The 17,000-nt window shown below is 50.2% G+C and overlaps 3 protein-coding genes across 3 annotated transcripts in view; 2 read left to right on the top strand and 1 right to left on the bottom strand.

Moving 5' to 3' along the window:
• VPS37D (vacuolar protein sorting 37 homolog D (S. cerevisiae)) lies at positions 1-3,527 on the top strand (the record flags this gene model as incomplete). The annotated part of the gene is made up of 4 exons (XM_012728885.1): positions 1-81; positions 1,432-1,603; positions 1,966-2,048; positions 2,461-3,527. Coding segments are annotated over 4 exons (699 nt in total), but the record flags the coding sequence as incomplete, so codon positions are not given.
• A 5,122-nt stretch (positions 3,528-8,649) lies between these two features.
• DNAJC30 (DnaJ (Hsp40) homolog, subfamily C, member 30) lies at positions 8,650-10,191 on the bottom strand. The gene has a single exon (XM_012728867.1). It carries the CDS (start codon positions 10,177-10,179, stop codon positions 9,499-9,501), a length of 681 nt encoding a protein of 226 aa, XP_012584321.1. The 5' UTR covers positions 10,180-10,191; the 3' UTR covers positions 8,650-9,498.
• A 165-nt stretch (positions 10,192-10,356) lies between these two features.
• The window catches only part of WBSCR22 (Williams Beuren syndrome chromosome region 22), an 11,003-nt gene continuing 4,359 nt past the window's right edge, over positions 10,357-17,000 (top strand). The window contains exons 1-10 of the mRNA XM_004688296.2: positions 10,357-10,433; positions 10,522-10,559; positions 11,842-11,937; positions 12,041-12,123; positions 12,224-12,320; positions 14,395-14,491; positions 15,456-15,506; positions 16,226-16,311; positions 16,508-16,553; positions 16,699-16,757. Of these exons, the coding sequence (XP_004688353.1) occupies positions 10,386-10,433; positions 10,522-10,559; positions 11,842-11,937; positions 12,041-12,123; positions 12,224-12,320; positions 14,395-14,491; positions 15,456-15,506; positions 16,226-16,311; positions 16,508-16,553; positions 16,699-16,757 (701 nt within the window). The 5' untranslated portion in view covers positions 10,357-10,385. The remainder of the gene's footprint in view (positions 10,434-10,521; positions 10,560-11,841; positions 11,938-12,040; positions 12,124-12,223; positions 12,321-14,394; positions 14,492-15,455; positions 15,507-16,225; positions 16,312-16,507; positions 16,554-16,698; positions 16,758-17,000) is intronic.

Below are 17,000 nucleotides of genomic sequence, written 5' to 3' on the forward strand. Positions count from 1 at the left end.
GGGATCCTCAGCACCGGACAGCTCCGGGACCTGCTTCAAGATGAGCCCAAGCTGGACCGGATCGTGCGGCTCAGCAGGAAGGTAGCTCGGGGGGGCGCGGGCGGGGGGCGCGGGGGACGGGCCGCGGCCTGCCGGACCTGCCGACCGACTGAAGGGTTGCACGGGCCAGGCCGCTGGGCTGCTGGTGGACTCGGGAGCCTGGCACGTACGAGTGGGCCCGGCGGAGCCGCCCCCGGGGGTGGGGGCTCCCGGAGACGGCCTGGGGCGGGTGCGGTGCGGGAGACCCAGGGAGGTACTTGTGCACCCCCGGGATGGCCGCGAGGCGTGTCCTACAGCGGATGCTCCAGGGAGGTGTGTTCCGGGGGCCGGATGGGGGGGTGACTATGTTGTGGGGGGCCCTGGCTCTCACACCCATGTTCTATAGGGCCAGAAAGGGGAGGCACCTTCCATAGAAAAACTAAGGGCCTGACACCTGGGGGGACAGTTAGGGGTACGGTGGCATCCTGGGGCACAAGAGGGGGCTTTGTGTCTTCCACTGGGGAGGGGTACTGAAAGCTGAGGTGTGTATTCCATAGGCCACCATAAGAGAAAGTTGTATATTTCACAGGAGATAGGCCCGGGCTGCTTGTCTATCGGGGAGCAGAAAGGAAAGTGTATGTTGGAGGGAGGAGGGCAGGAGGGGGCATGTACATCCTATAGGGGACAGATGGAGGGTAGTGTGTTCTCCAGGGCCAGGGAGGCGAGGTTTGGCCCTCCTGGAAACAGAAGGAGAAAGCATTCTCCAGGGCCAGGCAAAGCAAGGGATCTGTTTTCTGCAAAAGAAGGAAAGCTGGGAGCAGGTACTAGCGGATCAGGGAAGAAAAGGGGGTGTGTATTCCTTGGGGTGTGGGAATTCCACTGGAGGGCAGGAGGAGGTGGTATGAAGGGAAGAAAGGGTGACATGAGGGGGTACTGTGCAGGGACAGGGTGAAGACATCACTCTGGAGAGTTAGAGCAGGGGGTGGGAATGTTTTCAGCATAAACACCTGAGGAGGAAGCAGACAAAGGCCTGGAATGAGAGGAAGCTGCCCATGCATGGAAAATGGGACAGAGGAGGGAGGGGACTCCTCAGGGAACTGAGCAGACATATTAATTGAAAAATTAAAAATTAACTAACATTTGTAGAGGCCTTCAGTTTTCCTCACTGAAGTCTCACAACAACCTCATGAGGTAGATGTTGTTAGCTCACTTTGTAGAAGAGGAAACTGAGGCTGAGAGAGGGTGCTCAGGACAAAGCTGGGTCTGGCCGCCTGCAATCCTTCCACCTGTTGGCTCACCTCCAGCAGGTTGGGGTGCCTTCGGCTTGGCCCTTGGGCCCTGTGGCCCAGGGTGGTAGTAGGTGGACATGGGTCGACTCCCTAAGTTGGCCTCTTGGCTCTTCTCTGCGGGCAGTTCCAGGGCCTGCAGCTGGAGCGCGAGGCATGCCTGGCCTCCAACTACGCACTAGCCAAGGAGAACCTGGCACTGCGGCCCCGCCTGGAGATGGGCCGGGCCGCCCTGGCCATCAAGTACCAGGAACTTCGAGAGGTGGCTGAGAGCTGTGCGGACAAGCTGCAGCGACTGGGTGAGGGGACAGCTGGGAGAGCCGCCAGGGGTGGGGGCAGCTGGCCGCTTCTCTATTGGCCTTGGGGAGTAAGCACTAGGCCATGAAGGGTGGGACTAGGTGGAGGGTTGCTACTTCTGGAAAACTGAGTTGGGAAGTAAGCAGAGCCAGGCTGGAAACACCCCAATACCCAAGGACCTGGGGTGCTCTAGGTGACAAAGCCCCTACTTCTTTGCTCTAGGATTGGGGGGAGGTGCAACAAACTGATCACATGGGCATTGTGCAGTTGAGGAAACTGAGGCTCCAGAGAGGGAGAGGGAAGCACAGACTCACACAGGCCCTGAGGGCAGGGGCTTTTCACTCTGTCCCTCTGTGGCCCCCAGAGGAAAGCATGCATCGCTGGAGCCCCCACTGCGCACTGGGCTGGCTGCAGGCTGAGCTGGAAGAAGCTGAGCAGGAGGCTGAGGTGAGGGGAGGGGTGGCTGGGCCTGGATCAGGGAAGGACACCCACCCTATCTTTAAGATACTTTTCATTCTTCCAGAGTTGCTGGGACCGACTTCTTGGTGCTGGGTTGGGAGCTCTGTGAGTGAAAGGAAGTAGGGAAGAGGTCATGGCCCTGGTCTTGATGACAGACACCCAAAGTGTGTTCTATCTCTGATCAGGCCTCATCTCTGATCCAGTGGGTTTGGTGTAGTCAAGAAATCAAGGCTTGAGTAGCGGACATTTATCCGTAGCGCTCAGCAAGTCAGAGGCAGGTCAAGGCTGGAACTCGGCTGCTCCACCCACCAGTCCAGGGCTGCTCTGGTTGGAGAGGTTCAGGGTTGGGGGGTGAGGTCTTTGGTCATCCTCCCAAGCTGTCCCTTCTCTCCTGTCCCAGGAGCAGATGGAGCAGCTGCTGCTGGGGGAGCAGAGCCTGGAGGCCTTCCTGCCCGCCTTCCAACGAGGCCGAGCCCTGGCCCACCTGAGGCGGACCCAGGCGGAGAAGCTGCAGGAGCTGCTGCGGCGCCGGGAAAGGTCTGCTCAGCCAGCCCCCACCGCTGCTGTGGAGCCCCCCAGATCCTTCCCTGCTGCAGCTGTCCTGCCCACCGGGGCCTCCCGGGGGCCACCAGCAGTGCCCCGAAGTCTGCCCCCCTTGGACTCCCGCCCAGTGCCCCCTCTGAAGGGCTCCCCCGGGTGCCCCCTTGGTCCAGCTCCTCTGCTGAGCCCTCGGCCCTCGCAGCCAGAGCCCCCCCACCGGTAGGATCCAGGGTATGGCCCCCCAAAGGGGGGCCCAGACAAACTTGACACGTGGCTCCTCCTCCTCCCCTACTGCCTGGGTGGGGGGAGGGGCAGGCCCCTCCCCCTGGCCTCAGGCAGGCCCTGGCCCTGGAGGCTGAGCTGGGGAGGAGGGTCACCTGGAAGATGCCCAGAGAGAGGGCCCCCGTGGGGTGGGCAGGGTGTTATGCCTCTAGTGCTGAGGAAACCCTGCCTTTTTTTCTCCCTGGGTGGGGCCTCTTGGGTGATGGGACAGTCCCAATGAAAGAACTTTCTTCCTGGGGGCCTGGGAAGATGCCTGCTTCCCCCAGGGGGCCCTGTACCCTGCCACTCCACTGGGTGCGCACAATGCCACGGCTGACAGGAGTGTATTCCATCATGTCCTGAGCCCACCTTTCCCCCAGTTCTGGGGTCCACTGCCTGGGAGCCAGGTGGTGAGGGCCCAGCTGTGGGGCTAGGGATACCATGGCTCTGGACCTACTATGTGCCCCCCTCATGCTCCAGAACCTGGGCCAGGTAGGCCAGGGGCTTCTGACCTGCACAGGTGAGAGTCAGCTCCCCCCAGGAAAGACCATTCTGTATTTTTCTGTCCCTGTCTCCTTAGAATGGAACCTTTTTGAGGGCAGGTCCTTGTCTTTGTATGTTCTGTCCCTAGCCCCGCCTCCCAGGGGCCGTCAATAAATGTGATGATGAGGATGATGCTGCTGCCCCGACTCCTCTCTGCTCCCAAAACCAGTCACTCTGCTGTTGCAGCCTCCACATCTCAGCTCCTGCACTGCCTACTCTTGAGATGCCCTCCCTCCCTCTGCCCATCCAAAGCCCAGCTGTCCTTCATATCCAGCACTGCTCCTGCCTCGGCCATGAAGCCTCTGAGTACCAACTGCAGGAGTCTTTCCTAACTCTTAACTTCCCAGCACTTCTGGTCAGAGCACACTCTGCTCTACTACTGTTCTACAGTAGCCACCCCTGTGTGCACCTTTCCCTGGGTTGCCCGTATGCTGCTGCTCCTTTTCTGGCCTGTCAAGTGACCACTCCCACTGAGTGAAGAAGGGGAGGCCCCTTAGGGTTGAAGGTTTCTATCTTCAACTGGAAAACACTAGGTGGCCAGCTTTGCTGATGAGTGTGGGGCAAAAGCTCAGGGAGGAGGAACATGCCCTGGATCAGCTTAGGCAAGTGTAATGAGGTGTAGCTTCTCAGGGAGGCATGGCACATCCTGCCAGTGGGAGAGGACAGAGGGCTGCAGACGCTAATGGGATCTTGGTCATGCTAATAGGATATAACCATCTAGAAAGGAGGACATGTTGGGTTGTCTACTTTTCACTGAAGTTTTATGCTGTGAGGAGACCCTCAAAACAGCACCTCTGGAATAAGGATGGGAGAGGATTGGGACCAAATCCTGCAGGAACAGTGGAGGACCTGTGTGGAGATTCATGTGTGGTGTGTGAATCTCTCTATAGGATGCTTCACTGAGAGCCAGAGGTCAGAGCCCAGAACAATGGGTGGAAACCACAGGAAGCCAGATTCTGGTTGACAATGAAGCTCTGAAGTCAGGGCTGCTTCAGAGGGTTCCCATCCCTAAAGATGCATGCTTGAGCACTGCCTGAGTGACTTCATGGTGGGAGCTTTCGAGATTTTGGCAACAGTTGGAAGGACTGCCCCTTTTGCGCTTTCATGTCCAGGCAGTCAGATTTACCCAACGGAGGAACAAAGTGCCACGTGCCCACTCTGTTCACAACTGCCTTGGTTCTTGTACTCAGCAGTTCACTGCTAGCACCTGAGATGCTCATGGGGCAAAGGAACCACAGTGTGCCTGCCTGCGGTAACAAGATAGAGCAGCCCTGGAAGACTCCCACATTCGGTGCAGCAGGGAGGCAGGCTGGGCTCCTCTTCCCTAGCCTTGCATTCCCGGTCCATGCCTCCAGAGTTTTTCATTGTAACCAAAAGGAGAAAATTGGCCAAGGTCATTGGGCATGTCTTTCTCCACTGTCATGAATTGGGTGGCAGGCTCTAGGCAGAAGCTACCATCCACAGCCTGGTTTATCCTACTCTTCCCAGGATAGGTAAGAAGAGAAAAAAAAAAAAAAAAAAAGCAAGGGAAGGGTTGAGAGGGGAGAAGAATGTTACCATGGGAACCAGATGGGTTTCTTCACAAATCCTTCCACTTCCTCAAAACACTAAGATTGTTGGAGGGGATAGGAAACAAAATCCTGAAAAATACCTAAGGTCAGTGGTACTGATACCACCAGAGTGGAATGGTCCTAGTTCTGGACTATGGGAAAAGCTTAGTTGGAAGTTAACAAAATTCACTAGTGCTGCTGCTTGAAAGTACACAGAAATGTTCTGGAAGGTCTCATGCCTGAAACTCTCTAGAACTTTGCCTCAAGGTTCGAGGGCCCCAGGGCTTGTTCCCAGCTATCCTGTGAGAGAGAACAAACTTGAAGGTCTACATGAGTAAGTAGGCCTATGATTAAGTCCCACCTATTATAAACCACAAGTGTGTTAACAAACCAAAACAAAAAATAGTCAAATAACAAAACTATACCAGTTGAAAAAAAAAAGTTTCTGTCCCTCAAGAAAGTCTGTTATGGGAGCTCTCTCTGCCTGCCTAAGAGTATGCAAATACCGCTCCTTTCCTTTTTCCTTTTCCTAATAAAACTGTCCTTTTAAAATGTAAAATGAATCAAAAAAAAAAAAAAACCCAACAGCAGCAGCAGTCTGTTATGCACACCTACTTATTTGGGAATCACTAGCTGTTTCTTATTTTCCTAAGCTTACCCCCTTGTTTTCCAAATATGAAATAACAATAAATACACATTTTTGCCAATCAAGATTTACTGGGCTAAGTAGGCCTAAACCAGATGGGCTTAAGTCTTTACCACTGACTCATTTGGTAATTGCAAAGCCATGGCTAAGAACTTACCCTGACCCTAAGACTAGAGAATCAAATGGTTTCCAAGAGACCAAGCTGGACTGGCTGCAGTGTTTACCTCATCTTCTATAAGGATTTTACACAAAAGACTGAGTGTAAGAATTGGTGTTACTATACTCTACCTGGATGTTGAGGGCCTTGCCATGGCTGTAGCCTTCTCAAGAGTCTTCTTATGCCACAATGCAAATAAGATCTACACTCTGCCTCCCTGTAAATACAGTGAGTTCTTGTAGCAGCATATGCTGTAGCCTAGGGACCTGCAAATTCAAATGTATGTTGGGGTCATAAAGGGTACAGAGGTGCAAAGCAGTCTGTTTTCACAAAGAACTTCACCTTTCCCTATATTTCTGGAAATGCTTGATCCTTTTGCTTTCTCTCTTGATAGACATGGGTAGAGAGATTTCTCTACTGTGAGCAAAATGATGCAAGTATGTGAACCAAGGTCTTTTTACACTTCCCCTCTGTTGGTGGTAGTACAGTGAATTGGGGAGCAATGTCCTGTCTGAAAGATAGATTTTAGTGCTTCTCCCAGGTGCTAAGCAGGCACATGAATGTAGTTGATGGCAGTACATCTTCTCATTTTTTGGAAAGAAGTCAGAAATCTATCTTTGATTGCAAAGGCTCCTAAGTGTTGAATGTTGGCTACTTATTTTAAGTAATTGCCAAACAGCATGCAGGCTGGCCGTAGCCTGTTCTTGGTTCTCCTCTTCATTTGTCTAAGGACAGTTCCCTTCCAGAACTACCAGTGTGAACATTAAAGGGATAAAAGCAGGATGGTTGTGCTGACCCACTTCAAGTGACAGAACCCCAAATTCAGACAGCTCTAAGAGATAGGGGTAACTAGGTCCACTGTGACATTCTGACCTCAGGACACATGATTAATCTTGGCTAGTGAGAGAACCCAGCCACTAGGGATGGGTAAGGTGGGCTATCCCTATGATCCCATTCATGGGCAGGTGGCAGTGTGAAACCTCATCATAGGGTGGAGGAACTGAAGGAAGCGAAGTCCAGGTTAGAGGCCACTTTTCTAGTGCACTGAACTCGAAAGTAAAGTCTCACTGACCAGCTGGGTCTAGTGACCTCCAGAAAGCCTGAAGTTCTGAGAAACAGTTTTCCCCATGCCCCATTTCCCCCAAATTGACTGGTGGCCACTCATTTGGGCTTCACCCTTGGTGCATTAGGCTCAGACTGTGGCCATAATAATGAAATATATTTGGAGTCAATGAGTGGACATTGGCCTAAGGTAAGCTGTTCTCGTTCATCCTGGCTCAGGTAGGGACCATAACAGAGGGCAAGGTGCACTCAGCGAGTGAAATGCCCTGAAATAAGAAATGCTACTCCCTTAGCACTGGGATCCATTTAACCCAGAAATAAAGGGCACCAGAGCAGGGAAGGCAGTTTGGCTCAGGGGAAATGAAGTCCTGATCAAGTCCAAAGACAGTAGTATCACAACTGCCCCCATATGTATACCTGCGATCCTGTCGTACTGGGTCTTCCCATTTAGATCCCATGCAAGCTGCTCACATAGCTGGTATTTTACTTGTACCCCCCCATTCTCAACCTGGGCAAGAAGGGTCCCTGTGGTCCCAATCTCCCATTCCAGGTTCAAACTTCGAGAGAGTTTTGTTTTTGTTTGTGATCAAAAGGAGAAAAGGGGCTAAGGCTGAGTGTGCTTGAGCCTTTCTCCACAATCATGAATTGGGGAACAACCCCCACAAGGTTAGGGCTAATGTCCACAGCCTGGTTTAGCAAGAAGCTGAGAAAGGGAAGATCTGGGACAATCCCAAATGGTGGGGGGAGGAGGGTGGGAGGAGAAATGTTACCACCGAATCAGAGGGGGGTGTCCTGCAAGGGAGGGGGGTGTCAGTTCTAGGAAGCATAGGGAATGGGTCTCTAAGAGGTTAGCTCTGGCTTAAAAAAAAACCTGAGATGGGGAGGATGGTACTGTTAAAGTAGAGTGGGATTAATTCCAGGCTTTTAGACTATTCTGCTTGGAGTTGCATGTAAAGTTCTGGAATGTTACAGATGTTTCACAGTCTAGATCCCCTAGCCTCCTGTCAACTTTCTGGAACTTCTATCTACTTTCAGATTCTGGGGCCCCAGGGAAGATTCTTGGCAGTGATCTTCACTGAGAAAACAAATCTGAGAAGGGTCCTAGCTGTTACAGACCACTGGTGCTTTTACAAAGTAAATGCAAGAAACCCAGCCTACTTTTGATAGTTATGCCCCAAATGCTTGTAGAGAATTAGTTTCTGTACATTTAACTAAGCTTTCTTTTTGAAAGTATGTATTTCCTCCCCTCAACTGAGCCCATGATGTCTAAACCAGGATGTGCTCAAATCTCTACTACTGAATTCTATGGTCACTGCAAACTTGTGCCTACGAGTTTGCTTCAGGTCGATACCCGCAGGGAATCAAATGGTTTCCAAAAGATCCTTGTTGAGCCAGCTGCGGGTTTACCCCAATTCATACACGCAAAAGATTGAGTATGGGAATTGATGTTAATATGTCAGAGCACCTCTGCTTTGTTTAGACTCGAGACTTAGGCCTTCACCCTTGTGTTAGATTTCTTGCAAATGTTTTCCCCGCAGTCTTACCCTCAGCTACAGCACATAAAATGTCACAGCCAACCCACTCCCTACATGTAGTAACTACGAGTTACGAGCTGCCTACTACAGCTCTAGCCAAGTGCATGACTAGCATGAATTAGAAAAAGAATAAATCTAATTCCACCATGTGCCTCCTGCCTTTTCCTTAGTAACCCTACTGCGTAATCTACTCCATGCTCCCCAAGTTCCCCACAGCCTCAAGCAACTGTGTTTTAAGGCCTTGGTTTATGGGATCTGCGATAAGCACTGTAGCTAAACAGAAGATGGGTCACACTTAAACTCTCTTTTTTATTGTTGTTTCTGGGAGCGGTGGGTGGCTGCACTTAGTAATGGGGCTGGCTGGCAAAGGGACAACCAGGTGAATGGCACACTGTCATTATCCATCAGGACAAACATGGCTCTGGTAGCTTGTTGATTAATAATAATAATAATGATAAAGTGCAAACACTTAGAGAACAATGGTTTGCTTCACTGGGGTCACACTCAAAGTGTCACTCCTTCAAGATCACACCTGGGTAAGTATGGGCACAGGAACACTCATCCTTACACTCGCCCACTTGACTTTCCCACTACTACACGCCCAACATAAGGCGGCTGGGGCTGACCACCGAAGAACGGCCAGATTTCCACAAATCACATTCTCATCCTACATCAGGTCTGCAGCTTGGGAAACTAAAGAAAGACAAGGGTGGTACAACCCAGAATTTTTTCTTTTGGCAGTCAACAACTGGCCACATTGCACGTTTCAAGGTTAACAGGGGAACCCCACGGTACAATTTGGGGTAAGGGCACACACCTTTCGCTCAGAGCTTTACAATAAAGCCAGACCAAGTGTTCCAGAAGCTGACTGCATCGGGAAGGCAACCTCTGGAAGGACTCCAGAAAACCCTTCGGTCTCAGGTTTTCGGGGCTGTGCATCGCGAGGCCTCTTTCTTCGACGTGGAAAAGCTTCCTTTCTGCAGCACAGGGAGGGCTGTGCAGGCCAACGGGAGAGGAGGAATGGAAGCGCAGTTCCTTCTTCGGAACCCAGAAGAGGTAGACTATGGAAGGCAAAGGTTCCAGAGACTTGGAAAGGCCTTTTTCTTGGGACTGGCTGGGGCTGCTCCCTTCCCTCCTCTCTCCATTAAAAACGAAAGCCGATGATGATGAAGAACGTGAGGAGAAGGAAAACGAAAGCCGTGTCTCGGGTCTCGTCCCAGTGGAGGCCCTTCTTGGCCCGATCCTCCTGCTGCTTGCGAAGGGCTTCCCGCCGGGCCCTCTGGCGCCGCTCGCGCTCTAGCTGTTCTCCGTAGTGCGCCTGGTAAAAGGCGTCAAAATCGAACATGGTGCGGCTGGCGCCCGACGCAGTCTGACCACCACTGTGGCGCTGAGAGGCGGGCGGCCGGGCGTAGGGCGAACCCGGGTCGGCTGCGGGCGTCTTGGAGGGGCGGACGCCCGGCCCGCGCAGGTCTTCGTCGCTGAGCAGGCCGCGGTCATACTTGCGACGCAGGGTGGCACTGCCCAGCACCACGTAGGCCTGAGAGATGCGCGTGAAGCGCTCGGCAGCTTCGGCGCTCCCGGAGTTGCGGTCGGGGTGGTAGAGGAAGCTCTGCCGGTAATAGGCTGCCTTGATTTGCGCCTGCGTGGCAGTGGAGGGGACGCCAAGCAGCTCATAGAGCGCCGTGCGCGAGTACGGGCCGTCGCCCTGGGAGTACGTCCTCGCGTCTAGGCCCAGGCCCGATGCCGGCTTCGGTGGAGGCCCCCCGGCCTGCCACAGCCTCCACAGTAACAAGCGCGGCCACCTCAGATCGCTCTTGGCTGCCATCTTGAATGGAAACGGCGGGCGGTGCAAGATGAACTGGCCAATGGGCGGTGCGCGCTGGCCCGTAGCGTTGGTCCGCTAGCCAATGGAGGGGAAAGGTGGGCGGGGAGAGGGGCGGAGCATGCGCAATCTGAGCCAGTCGCGGCGTCCAGGACATAAATATCCGACGCGTGGCTCGCCGCCACCAGAGGCGCTGCCGAAGGGTGGAGATGGCGTGTCGCGGACGGAGACCAGAGCACGGCGGACCCCCGGAGCTGGTGAGACCGACAGCCTATGGGCACCCTTCTTTCTTAACAGCGGGTCCTCATCTTGAATTACTCCCCTTTCTGTTTTTATTTCCCGTAGTTTTACGACAAGAATGAAGCCCGGAAATACGTGCGCAAGTGAGGGGAGCCTGGAGGTTGCGCGGCGTCGGGCGTCGGGGGTCGGGAGCCGGCAAGTCGCCCAGACCGCGCGCGGGCTTTGCTTGGAAAGCATAGAATTTGGGGTCTGGGAGAAGGAAAAGACCTGGGTTGAGCCCATTTCTGATGAAGTACCTGACTTTTAAGTAAACGGCAAGACCTTCTGGGCCTACGAATTAAGCATTAAAGTGGGCGTGGGCACACCTACTTTCCCTGGGTTTTCAAAGTTGAATGTGACCACTCGTGTTCAACTTGTGACAGATCACCAGGAGGCAGTGGGTCCTGTTGGGGGAGAGGAAGTGTTATCCACAGGGTGTTTGCTGTGTGTCCCTATTTACATTACCTCACTAAATGCCCCCCAACAACCGTCGCTATAGTATGGGAGTTTTATAGAAGGTAAAATTTATACGACTCCGAAGTCCCTGAACCCGGGAAGGCTGGAGCCACCACTTCCAAGTCTACTTTCTCATACACCGCTCTCTAGAAAATTCCACGGATAACTGTTTCCGTTCAAATTAGAGCTCAAAACAGAATCTCTGACCCAAGCTCATTATGCTGCAGATACAAACTTTTCCAGTGTGCAGAGACCTGTATTGGGCATTTTGAAAACATTTATGTATAGTCCTTTCTTTTGATTTTGGGAAAAACATACACTCTAGGCTAACTCTGTTCAATGTGGTAACCAATGGGTACATCACCATTAGGTTGGATGACTTATCATTTAAAAAATATATGTTGAAATGATATTTATAACATGGGGGGGCTGGGAGAAGGAAAATATTACTAGGTATTTTTGGGTTATTTACTCGCTTTAGTTAATTTATTTTTAATGATGGCTACTTGAAAATCCTATGTGACTTGAGTTGTATTCCTCATGGATAGCACTGCTAGCCATTTTTATTGTGCATCATTCATTCTTGTGTGGTGGTGGGTAATTCAGGAAAAACGTTCTTAAGTAATGTAATAGCAAAGTCTGACAGAGTTAAAAATAGCCAGTGGATGGTCATTAGCTAGGTGTCTATTAACAATTTCATGTGAGCCTTGTAGCTGTACCATTAAAATATGTCACAACAAAATAAGGTGTTGCTGCATTATCTGGACATTTGATATCACTTTTAAGTACCTGTAGTTGACTTGGTTAAACAGGAAAGAGTACTCCAGGATGCTTGTTCCTTTTCTCATCTTTGGCGTTTTTTCCCCCATTCTAGGCGAAGTTTTAGTCCAGGACCCTGTCACACACTGGCTTATGTTTTTACCTTCCCAGCTCACGGATCATTGATGTCCAGACCAAGATGGCTGGGCGAGCACTGGAGCTCCTAAATCTGCCTGAGAGTCAACCCTGTTACCTGTTGGATATTGGGTAAGATCCTGGCATTCACTACCAATTGTCCAGGTGGTGGAATGTCTTTGCTATCACAAAGTAAATGGACTGTTGAGTCCATTTTTTGGCTTGTGTCTTCCAGCTGTGGTTCTGGGTTGAGTGGAGATTATCTCTCAGATGAAGGGCACTATTGGGTGGGCATTGACATCAGCCCTGCCATGCTGGGTAAGTATGTCCTATTTAACACTGGGGTAAACTGTCTCTTTTTGTGTTTGGAGCAGTTAGGCATATCATCTATTTTCTTGTCATACGTTCTCCAATATAGATGCAGCCTTGGACCGAGACACAGAGGGAGACCTGCTTCTGGGGGACATGGGCCAAGGCATTCCCTTCAAACCAGGCTCCTTTGATGGTTGTATCAGGTAAGAATCTTTACATCCTGCTTTTAGTCCTGTAGACCAGTGCTTCTGAAACATGGCAGTGCAGCAGAGTCAACCTTGATACTAAGAATATTTATCTTCCAGGAGTTTTAGACTTGTGAGAATAGAATAAAGTAAAAAATTGGTTGTTTTTTATATTTCATACTTGTTGACTCCTGTGATTATTTTGCACTTTCAGGTTCAGACACCACTGGAATATATTCTCTGTTTTGTGGTGTGCATATGGGGGGAGGGGGGTGGTGGGTGGTGTTGATCTTCTGAACCTCTAGGAGCCATTTTGTGGGCCCCAGCAGCAGTCTGGTGCCTGGCAGCCATCTTATTGCCTTCATTTTGAAGTGCTCCGTAGTGGAGGATGGTGCCTTCCATTATCAAAAAGAGCCCACAGAAAGCAAAGAACTTCATGTATGTAATAGTAACTGGCCCTGACGACCCAGAATGGGCTCCTATGCCACTGGATACTGGAACAGTCTGCACTACTCTCGGCTACAGAGTACATCAAAGTGAAGGCAATAAGATGGCTGCCAGGCACCAGACTGCTGCTAGGGCCCACAAAATGGCTCCTAGATCACTATCACCCCTCTCCCCTGATACACACACCACAAAACAGAGAATCTATTCCAGTGGTGTCTGAACCTGGAAGTGCAAAATAATCACAGGAGTCAACAAGTATGAAATATAAAAACAATTTTTTTATTCTATTCTCACAATAGAAGCAAGGAGGTAGGAAGCAGGGGAGGAAGTCATCATTTAATCCCTTGGAAGGAGACCTTCTGTGATCATAGGTTGAATAGTAAGCATGCAGATATAGAATAGGAAGCAGGTGTGGAGTATAAAAATTTGGGTTTGAAGAGTTTCTTGGTTGGGTGTAAGGGATTGGTTTATGTTTGGGAAAATGATTGAAGGGGAAAAAAGAAACATTTTCTAGCATAGCAGTTGGTTTTTTATAATTTAGTGAGATGTTCTTAACTGCAGAAAAATGGCCAGCAGTGGGTTCTGTATGCTATAGGAACAATTATTTTTAGTTTGTTTTTAAGAGGAAAAATGGTATGACAAGCTTAGAAAACATACATTTGTTATATGTAATACATTGTACAGGGTGTTGTGGAGTTTGAAATGAAATGTGGTCCCTGTTCTTTAGTCTCCCCATGATTTGTTAGATGCTGTAGGAAGTGGAGCATTCAACTACCACCAGGTTGAGAGTGCACTGGGATGTCATGGGGCTCACCAGAGTCATGAAGATAAGCAGGAGAAAGGGTTGGGGTTGAGTCTTAAAGACTGGGAGGAATTTGGATAATCAAGGACAAGTTCTTTCTGAGTGAAGGACTAGTATGCGCAAAGGCACAGAAGTGGGGAAGTGTGAGGAGAGGAGCTCGACAGATAATAGGGATGTGTGAGAGAGTTCATAGAAGATGAGATTGTGTGGTGTTGGTCTCTAGAAGACTTGTCATGCCATCCTAAACTATGGGCTTTTTCAGTTGGGAGCTGGCGAGTAACAAGGTCAAGTCTGTGTTTTAGATCATATAGGAGAAGAGAGAGGAGAAATAAGTTAGGTTGTTGAAGCAACCTGGTGGAAGTAAAGCTGGGAGAGGCAGTGGGAGACAAGGGTTTTGGGTTTCTGTGGGTATGTGTGCACAGTGGTGAGGAAAGGAGTGCCAGAAAGAAGTCTTGGGATTGTGATGACTCTTAACAGGTATGGCTGGAAAAGCTGATCAAGGAGAGTGAATGATTGACTTTGTGCAGCACTATAAAGCATGTTTCCCTTGATCAGAGGAAGACAATTAGGGGTAGGGGGTAGGGACAGTCATGGTGTGCTGAGTAATTTTAGTTTGAGATGCATGTAGAAATAAAGTTTCTTTGGACTGGATGTGTGGAAGTTAATGCTGAGTGTAGCACTGACTGTTTTGCTCCAGAGTTGTAGTGACTTAGAGTGAACCTGCACATCCCCTAAAGGGAGTTGTGGGCAGGAGTGCTTCACCTGAAATGTCTGGTGTCAGACTCTTGAGTCAAGGGAGTGATGTGTTGGTCCTGTCCCTGACTAGGTCTTTTCCTTCTGTAGCATTTCTGCAGTACAATGGCTCTGTAATGCCAACAAGAAGTCTGACAATCCTGCCAAGCGCCTGTACTGCTTTTTTTCTTCACTTTATTCTGTTCTGGTGAGTATGAAATCTCCCCATCTGGCTGGCTGTCACTTTTCTTGCCCCACAGATAGAGTATGAAGCAGAGCTGTCTCATGGGAAAGTCACTCAAGTGGGCCATGCAGGGTGGTGGGATCTTATTGTGGTTGAATCTGTCCAGGTCCTTGGCCTAAACAGGAGGCTCAGTGGACTGACAATCCCTAATATGATGTATGTCAGTCTGAGACTGATCAACTTCCTATGTCCACAATGCTTAGTTTTAGTCAGGAATTAATCTTGGGATATGGACTCCAGAGTGAAGCCAGGGATCTTGTGTCCAGGCCATAGAGGACACCTTGTAAAGTATCCTCCAAATACCTTCTGTCACCCATACGCCACCAATGCCCTCTTCAAATTTCTTTACAATTGATGTGTTTCCATCGTTAACTATGATTAGGTGGTAGTTTGCCATTATAATTCCTAAATGAAGTCTTCTGCTGTTTTGAAGGATTCATTTGTTTCTTGGTCCCCTTCGCCTCTCCACCTCACCTGTTTTGCAAGGGTTGATTATTCCTGCAAATGGCTGGTGGGTCTTATGTGTTACTGAGTTTCTCTCCCACTCCTGCACCAGAGTTGATCTTGAAATTCTGAGGGCCTCTGTGCTTGCCTTCCCTGCTGAGAAGCTCGTTCCCTTAATGTTTAAATCGCCAGGTCCCACCAACTCGATTCAGGTCTCAAGTGTCCTTAGAGGTCTTCCTTGAACCAAAAGTAGTCTGCTTACCATCCCTTCACTTTTTGGTAGTGATTATTTATAGTAAAACACTACTGCAAATTAAACTGTCTCCCCTATTAAAATGTTCCAGAATTTCCAGGACTCTTTCATTCATGGCTTTTTCTCTAGTCCTAAGAATAGTGCCTTGTACCATTCTGGAAACTCAAATAACTAGTGAATAAGGAAAAGTGTCTGACGTAGTCATTAGAGTGGTGTTTCTGTTGCTTACAGGTCCGTGGAGCCCGAGCTGTCCTGCAGCTGTACCCTGAGAACTCTGAGCAGGTGAGCCCTTGGCTACCAGAGGTGCAGGGAGGATTAGGGCCCAGAAAGATAAATTGTCCTATTTTTCTTACCTGCCTCTTGCTTGTGGGAAGTGTCTGAAGAGGATGTTATGCTGATTGGTGGGAAGGGAGAGAGAGAATCCGAGAGTGGTCCTTGTGGCTCCCGTGGAATGTTCTGTGACTCGACATCCTGAGGACGTGGAGTAGGAGGGTATTTGTCTTCTCTTGATGGATAAAATGATAGTACAGATGATATGAAATTACCAATTTCCATAACCAAATAAATAAGTGGGGAGGAGGGTGAAAGAACGTAAGCAGTTGTTGGTTCTGTGGAGTGTACCGCAAGAGAAGTGAGGGGAGGTAGGGAGAGACACCGGCTGACAAATGGTGAGCTTTCTCTGACTGATAACACGAATGGTTTGTCTCTCACTTGGTGGTCATTCATTTCCCCATCTAACTGAGAAGATGTTTCCCTGGGCTAAGAAGTGAGAACTAGAGGAATTGCTTATTCCACATAACTCCCCTGAGGGAGATGTATGCCACAGCTGCTTATAGCCTGTACTTTGCTCTGTGTCACTTGTGGGGACTCAGATTTGGGAACAGTCTGATACAGAAAACCTTCAATTTTCCCAGGCTAGGTCTGTGCTGGGAACAGACTGGCTTCTGGAGGGGACCGGAGTGGGAAGATGTTTTACTGACTCACTGTCTTCCTCTTCTCAGTTAGAGCTGATCACTACCCAGGCCATCAAGGCTGGCTTCACTGGTGGTGTGGTGGTGGACTTCCCCAACAGTGCCAAAGCAAAGAAGTGAGTGCTGGGTGCTGGTGTGCTGCCTGCAAAGTGGCAGGGAGGGTGGCCATGTGGTTTTCACAGAGCGCAGGTCAATGACACGTTGACCAGAGTAGTGCCGGGTTAGGTAACATCACTTTGTGTGCTTGTGTATAAATGGTGGGAAGGCGGAGGCCTTGTCTCACCCAGCCCTCACTCTGCTCTGTTGTTTTAGGTTCTACCTCTGTTTGTTTTCTGGGCCTTCGACTTTTCTGCCAAAGGTGAGGGACCCTGCCTGAGTTTGCAGGCAGCGACTAAACCTGGTTCTTGTTGGAGGGCTCAGGCCTGGGTGCTCACTCCCTCTGGGATGGCTCAGAGGGGCTGGAAGATCTTCAGGGAGATCTAAGAGCACTTTGGTTTCTGTAGGGGCTAAGTGAGATTACAGATGAAGAGGAGACCCAGGAATCCACTTTCACAAATGAGAGGTAAAGTGTTTGCTCAGTCCTGCCCAAGGTGTGGGGGGCTGCCCCACCATGTTTACCAGACATGGCAGTGGCAAGACTATTCAGTTCCTCTGGGCTTCTCCAAGTCTTTCCAGTTCAGATGTGGTAGTAACACTGAGGTGGTGATGGAACCTGGGAAGCCATTCAGGACTATGCTTGCTCCTTGGGCTGGGGTGACTGACCTTCTGGATGCTGGTAGCAGCAATGTATTTTTTTTTTTTTTTT

The sequence above is a fragment of the Condylura cristata genome, unplaced genomic scaffold (assembly GCF_000260355.1).
Source record: "Condylura cristata isolate star-nosed mole 26May11 unplaced genomic scaffold, ConCri1.0 scaffold00024, whole genome shotgun sequence".
NCBI classification, from domain to species: Eukaryota; Metazoa; Chordata; class Mammalia; order Eulipotyphla; family Talpidae; genus Condylura; species Condylura cristata.

Coding starts and splice junctions, on each gene's coding strand:
- DNAJC30 (XM_012728867.1), bottom strand. CDS start 10,179: ATGGCAGCCAAGAGCGATCTGAGGTGGCCGCGCTTGTTACTGTGGAGG.